At 55.9% G+C, this 7,120-nt stretch overlaps 1 protein-coding gene and 1 pseudogene across 1 annotated transcript in view; both read right to left on the reverse strand.

The window, feature by feature from the left end:
- LOC115281112 (alpha-1B-glycoprotein-like) overlaps window positions 1–805 on the reverse strand; it is a 3,887-nt gene extending 3,082 nt beyond the window's left edge. The window contains exons 1-3 of the mRNA XM_029926427.1: window positions 737–805; window positions 616–651; window positions 245–523 (exon numbers count right to left, since the gene is read on the reverse strand). Coding sequence (XP_029782287.1) covers window positions 245–523; window positions 616–651; window positions 737–770 — 349 coding nt within the window. The 5' untranslated portion in view covers window positions 771–805. The remainder of the gene's footprint in view (window positions 1–244; window positions 524–615; window positions 652–736) is intronic.
- A 4,643-nt stretch (window positions 806–5,448) lies between these two features.
- The window catches only part of LOC115279935, a 4,208-nt pseudogene continuing 2,536 nt past the window's right edge, over window positions 5,449–7,120 (reverse strand).

Consider the following 7,120-nt stretch of genomic DNA (forward strand, 5'->3'; position numbering starts at 1 on the left):
GGAAATGTGCTGGGCTTGTCCAAGCGCTTTCTGAGGACTCACTCATTCATTCCTCACAAGCTTCTGGGGTCAGCACGAGCATCGTCCTCATATTACAGATGCGGAAACGGGTCAGAGATGTCAGATGACTTGCGGATCCCCCCAGGCCAGAGAAGTGGGACCAGCAGACTGAGGAGTGGAGGAAGGAGGCCTCTCCAGCAGCCCTGTCCCCACTGCCTCATGGCCCGTGAAAGTCCCTGCTCACCTGCCCCAGTCACCTCCAGGAGGCTGCTCAGCTGTGAGCAACATCCAACAGTGAAGCCAGTGCGACAGCGGTAGAGGCCCCGGGTGTCACTTGTCACTGCTCCTAGGGGGAACCGGTGCTCCATGGTGGGTAAACCAAGGTGTACACGTCCCTGGGTTACCCCGTCCTTGAACAGCTCAAAATCCGTGGTCTCCACGCGGGCTTGGCAAGTCAGTGTCACGTTGGCCCAGGGTTCCGGCAGCGATTCGGCCTCTATCCACAGGATCGGCGGGTCCAATGCTGCATGGCCGGTTGGGGCTGAGTGCTGGGTCCCAGGACAGAGGCTCACCTCTGCCTGTGCCCACCATCCCCAGGACCTGACCCAGACTCACCTTGCATCGCCTCGGTTGCTGGGCCCAGGGAGAGACCTGCAGAGAGCAACTCTGTGAGGCCCCTATTCCTATCCCTCCCGCTGCCTCCTGCCCCGAGGGACCCTGGGCCCAGCAACCTCACCCCAGAGCATCAGGAAGGCCCCGAGCATGGACATGGTGGCCAGCCTCGCTCCAGCCAGTGAGTGTCTGGGCTAATAAAGCCCAAGCGAGGGGGCAGTGGCAAGGGACTTTGACCGTTTTGTTTGTCCTTCCCAGGAGACCAGAGCCTGCATGGGGTGGGGACAGAGGGTGAATGTCCAGAGCCTTGGGAGACTCATCAGGAAGGACAATCAATAATTATACATAATGAATAAACTAAGTAATAAAGAATAAAAATGGTAATTAAGTATATTTATAATAAAATAGCAAACTATAACAAATTAAATTAATAAATGAAATTACTTTAATGAAAATATTTTAAAATATAAATTAAATAATTTTAAAATTAAAATAAAACAAATCATGTAATAAGTAATAATTGATAAAGGAAATTTTCAACTCTGTTAGTAGGCTGCTTCAGGGTTCCCAATAAAGCTACGCTTAAACATTGATCAAGATCAAAATGACTCCACAAAACCTCAAAGCAGGACTCTTATTCTGCCCTGAGCACACGCTGGGGTCTGCTTTGTTAAAAACAAACAAACAAACAAAAAACAAACAACAAGGCAAATTGGAGCATCCAAACATGAAGATAAGAACCACCCCACCCTACCCCGGGTCCCATAAGATTAAGGTCATATGGCCTGGGCCTCCCACATACTAAAAACATAAAGTCTCTAACTTTCTGGAATGTCTTTCATCGTGATGTTTTGCAACTGTTTATGTAAAACACATATATAACCGAGAACCAATGTTCTTTCCCTGGAGTCCACTCTTCTTTCTGAAGACTAGGTATCCTGGGCACCAATTTGGGCTTACATAAAATTCTTTTCCTTTCTCTTGAAAAACTATTTTAGGGGGCGCCTGTGTGGCTCACACACACTTAAGTGTCCAATTTCTGCTTGGGTCATGACTGCAGTTAGCGGATTTGAGCCCCATGTCGGGATCTGTGATGACAGCTCAGAGCCTGCAGCCTAATTTAGAATCTCTGTCACCCTCTTTCTCTGCCCCTCCTCTGCTCTCTCTCTCTCTCTCAAAAATAAAAAAAAAATTTTTAATTTTATGGTTTCTTCATTGTCTATCGGCATAACAAATAATGTAAATAAATAAATAAATAAATAATAAAATATAGAATGGAATGATAGTAAAATTACTAATCAGTAAAATGATTAAGGTGAAAATAATGAAAATAATTTATAATAAAACAGGAAGTGATAAATAAAACTAAATAATAAATCCTGAGTTGCCTACTCCTGTGTTGTTCTCAGTTCTCTGTGCTCTGAGACTTAGGTAGTGTTGGGGTAACTGTCGCTCCTGTGTTAGATGTCCAGGAACGAAGGCCAGACAGGGTCCTGTCCTCCCGCTGACTTCCTGTCTGCACAGTCTCTCATCTCTGAACAGCTGAAGACTGCAGGGTTGCTTTTCTCTGCAGGGATGCTGAGCTCTGCCCTGCAGGGCCTGGCCTGGCCCCTCCCCATCACACCCTAGCCCAGGCAAGAGGGTCCAGGTGGAGTTTGGCTGTCTCTGGATATTCTTTTTCTTTCTCCTTTGCTTGCCTCCCTTCCTTCCTCCCCTCCTTCCCTCCTTCCTTGCTTCCTTCCTTCCTTACATCCTTCCTCGATTCCTTCCTTCTTTTCTTTTGTGATGGCACAAGTGAGTGAGGGGCAGGGAGAGAGACAGGCAGACAGAGACAGGAGTCGGGCTCCCCAGAAGCAGGGCCTGTGTTTACTCCAGTGGGCTCAAGCTCATCAGAGGCGGGGCTCAAACTCAAGAACTGTGAGATCGTGACCTGAGGTGAAGTCAGATGCTTAGCCAGCTGAGCCACCCAGATGCCCCTGTGTCTGGATAGTCCACGGTTGAGGTTCTGTGGTCTTCTGGGAGGTGCATCTGGCTCTTTCCAGGAGCTGTTAGTTGGTTCTCCTTCACTGATTAATTCTGTATTGTGTGACCCACCATGGATTTAGAGTCCCTTCTGCAAGAAGCACCCTGGGTTCAGATTGGTGCTTCTGCCCACCTCCCAACTCCAAGACCTGTGTCAGGCTGTGGACAGTTGTCCAAGTCACCTGTGGTCACTTGCGTGGTGGTAGCCCACTGCCCAGAGGCCAGAACTCCTCCTCTTTCTGTGGCCTCCCCTCATAAGTCCTCACAGCCTCCCTTCTCCCAGGCACAGCCTGATGGGATAGGATGGGAGGAGTGAGGGCATGGTGTGCTCACACTGGACCCCTGAGGAAGGCCTGCCATCCCTGGGCTCTCGTCTGCACCCTGAGGTCCAGTCCCAGCTCTCTCACCAGGTGAAGAGCCCATGGAGGCCCCCTAGCTCTCACATCACACCTGACCTGGCCTCCTCTCCCTCATTCCTTCCATAAGCATTTATTGAGCATCCACGGTGTGCCAGACACAGAGAAGGCAGTGGGAAAACATAGGTCCATGCCCTGCCCTCATGGAGCCCAGCCTGGTCAGAGAGATGGAGACTGCAGAGGGAGGGTTCTGGGAAGAACCTGAACCCCGAGCGTGTGGTGGAAAGTGGGGTGCAGGGGAGCCATGTGATAACGGAGGGTCAGGGCAGGCTTCCTGGGGAGTAGAGATGTGAACAAGGCCCGAAGATTGAGTCCTGCCGGTAACTGGGGGAGGAGTGCTCTGGACAGAGGGAACAGCCAGTGTAAAGGCTGTGGGGCAGGAGGAGCCATGAGGCCAGGGGGCAAAGGCAGGAGGTGGACAGGCAAAGGGCAGAGGGCTAGTGGGAGAGCTCAGAGCCCTTAGGAACAACAGCCATGCTGGCCTGTGGGAAAGAAGTTTAAGAATTCTCTACGCCTACACCAGTGGGGTACCAAAGCATAGGGTCTCTGCAGGCTGAAAACACCCTAGCCTAGTCACTAAGTAGAACAAAGCAGAGAGCTGAAAGCCCCTGGACAGGATGAAAGTGCCATAGAACAGTTAATGATATATTGGTCCTAACGGATTCCTGAGTAGCTTATCATTCTCAGGATAGCGTGCTCCCCTTATCTTAGTCCTTGGAAAAGTCAGATGAACGGTACAGTGCCTGCAGGAAATGGCCGTCTGCATGACACCGGATGTTGACTTGTCTTTACCCTAAGCTCTAACACCTTCATGCCTTCAAAACCCTTCTTGCCTCACACATGAAATAATGTTTACTGTTTTGTTTCTCTTTGTACTTCTGTAGCATATGTAACCCTGCTGATCCTTATAAATAAGAAGAAGGGACCTTTACTTAGGCCTCTTGTCTCCCCTTAGACATTAGCCTCCCTCGTATTCATTTCTGTGTCCTCTCTCTTGTTGGACAAGGGAAAACTCCAGACTCCTGGTCTGCAACACTGGGCCTGGTGGGCAATGGGGGGTCTTGCCTTCTGCTGAATAAGAGGGGGAGCAGGGCGACACCCCATGTCTGGTTTCCCTTCCACACTTGCTGAGCATCCCTGAACGCTCCCTGCCCTGGCTCCAACTCCAGACTTAGAAGAAGGCTGCATGTTCTAGCTGGGGCTGGTGGGGGAGGCATGCCATACAGAAGGGCCAAGGGTCATTGCACTGAGTGCCAAGGCCACAAGGTGCTGCCGGGCCCTGGCACCCGGCCCGGGCCTGTGACCAGGTAGAGCAGCAGAGCCGAGTCCTCCAAACACTGGCTTTAGTCCATTGGCCACAGGGACTAAAGGCAGGCAGGAGCATGATCAGGTCAGAGGTCTGCAGAGATGAAGCTGGCAGCCTGTGACAGGGGTCCTGAGAGTTTCCTCTGTTACTCCTACCACCACCTGGCTACACCTGCCGGTTGGCTCCAGGACACTGATGTCACGGCTGCTTCCCTTGGGTTTCCCCAGCCGTCTATGTGGCCACAGATGCCTGCCAGTATGGATCCCTGAGTTTCTGCAGCATCTTGCCTTTGCCCTCGCAGCTTTGCAAAACCTGCACAACCAGTCCCTGACTTCATGCCTTCTGTTTGAAATGTCCAGTGTGGTTTCTGTTTCCTGACTGAACCCCCGGGGCTGGCGTGAAGCTTCCCAACAGGTGCAGGAGTCCCTGCAAAGTGCTGGACATGGCACCACGGTCTCAGCAACCCTTGTGACTAGATGCTGCTACGCTGGCAGACAGCCCAGTAGGGTCCTCATCAGCTGGGAGTGATCAGGCCAATGTGGGTCCTCCCGGGTCCCCATGCTGGAGACACTAGAAGGAATGTCCAAGCTGGGAAGGTGGCCCACACACTCCCTCTCCCTGCTTCTCTCATGAGCCTATGCTGGAGGTGGCTCTCCCAGCCAGGAGACCGAGGAGCAGAGGAAGCACAGCGCACCCAGTGGCAGCCAAGGGCAGAGAGAGCCTCCCCACATCGCTGGTGGGGGTGGCAAGCCTGACAAACTCACAGACTCCAGGGGAGAACCCAGCTACCACGGGGGGTCCCACCGGGGTGATTCCGGCATGGGCAGACCAGGTGGTGGTGGCCAGGCCAGAGAAGGGTGTCAGTAGTGGATGGAAACAGAGAACGCCCTGCCCCCATGCTTTGCGAGTGTTCTGCTCTCACCCCACCCCTCCCCACCCGTCTCCCACTGAGCCCAGAAGCCCTTGCCTTAGCACGCAGCAAGGCCACACAGGCTTCTCCCCCACTTCCCTTCCCTCCAGAGGCCTTCCTGCTGGCCTCCACTCCGCTCCTCACCCAGCTTGTGTTCCCTCGCTCTGGCCTCTGGAATCCTGTCAGTCCTGCCAGGAAATGGGTCGGAGACCTGCTGACTCAGGGAGGCCTGAGTGGGGGCTGCACCATCCCTGGGTGTGCGGACTGATACTGGATCCATGACAACCCAGAAGTGCCTGAAGGTGTTCAGGTTTATCTTTGTAAACTGGACTCCTGGCCTTGACTGTGGAGAGAACAGGAGCCAGGGGCTGGGGGATGGGGGGCAACTGATAGCAGAGAGCAGGGTGACCACGCCCACTCCTCCCTTAGCCTCAGCCCTCCTACTGCTCACCAGGGTCCCCAGGGCAAGGCCTCTGACATTCCGCCATTGGCTTAAGAGAAAAAATCCCTTAAACCTCGGGTTCAGTAGAGGGCAGGGGATGCAGGGAAGGGGGCTCATCTAACACCCGCTCCTGGGCGGCTGACTGGGCCCTGGGTCCCAGTGCCATGGGCATCTGAGACAAGACCACCACACCTGTGGGAGCCTCTGATTCATGCGGCCTCTACACGGATACAGCCCTCCCGGCACCAAAACCCACCAACTGCACCCTGGGAACCAGCTCCCCGCCACACGTGTTGCACAGGGAATGATCTGGGCAAAGGCCAGCAGGACGAAGCCCGCTCACAGAACCCACAGAACAGAGGAAAACTGCACCTGCCACCTGGTGCTCCACTGGCTCGCTGAAATCAGACTCCAAGGCCTCCGGGAACGACCTGAAGTAGTGGCACGTGTAGTTGCCCGCGTGCTGGGGCCCCACGTAGGTCAGCACAAAGTTTGCTGAGCGGTGGCCTTCCCGGGTCAAAATCCTTTTGCCGTCCCGAAACAGCTCGAAGCTGACTTCCCGCACCTGGCTCTCGCAGCGCAGGACGGCTGAGTCACAGGCTCGCTCCACAGGGCCCTGAGCTGGGACCTGGGAGGGGGCCCTGGGAGGAGCAGGTGGGTCAGTCCCAGGAGGCCCGCCCCTCAGGCAGCAGCCCCCTCCCCCCTGCCAGCCTCTCACCGCCCCCCGGGGCTTGCTGCCTCCGGCTACACCCAGGCCTCCGGGCTGCCTGCCTGTTGTCACGCACCTGTCTTCCCTCTCCTGGTCCCGGCACGAACACTGCTCCTCCTGCTGTCTCCCGTTCCACCCCGTCCCCCAGGACTCTGCAGGTACCCCAGACCCGGGGCTGATCTGGGACTTCCCCGGGGTCCCCTAGCATTTGGCACTCTGGACCTCAGGACGGGAGGAGGAGGAGGACCGGACCCAGGTACGCGGGGTTGCGGGCCGCGAGTACAAGAAACGACCCGTTGCCAGGCGTCTCCGCCCCCCCCCCCCCCCCGCCGCCGCCAGAGTCCTACTGGGGCAAAGGGCCGGCCGTGCGGGCGGGCCGGGCCCGGGGCGCTTCCCTTCCCCCCCTTGCCTGCCCGTCCGCCTGGGGGGCTCACCGTCCACGCGGAGGTGCACGGGCGCGCTGGGCGCCGAGCCCGCGAAGGGTGGCGCGGGGTCCACGTAGACGCAGCTGTACTTGGCGGAGTCCGCCACCGAGATGTCGCGCAGCTCGAAGCGGGCCTCGGTGTCCGGGGGGCTCAGGACACGGAGCACCCGGCGCTGGCGGTGGTCCACGCGCATCAGGACGAAGCGCAGGCCGGGCCGGGGCGCCAGGCACCGCAGCTGCACCGACTCGCCGGGCGCGGGCCGCAGGGTCGCGGGCTCG

Source organism: Suricata suricatta, chromosome 16 (genome assembly GCF_006229205.1).
Source record: "Suricata suricatta isolate VVHF042 chromosome 16, meerkat_22Aug2017_6uvM2_HiC, whole genome shotgun sequence".
Classification (NCBI taxonomy): Eukaryota; Metazoa; Chordata; class Mammalia; order Carnivora; family Herpestidae; genus Suricata; species Suricata suricatta.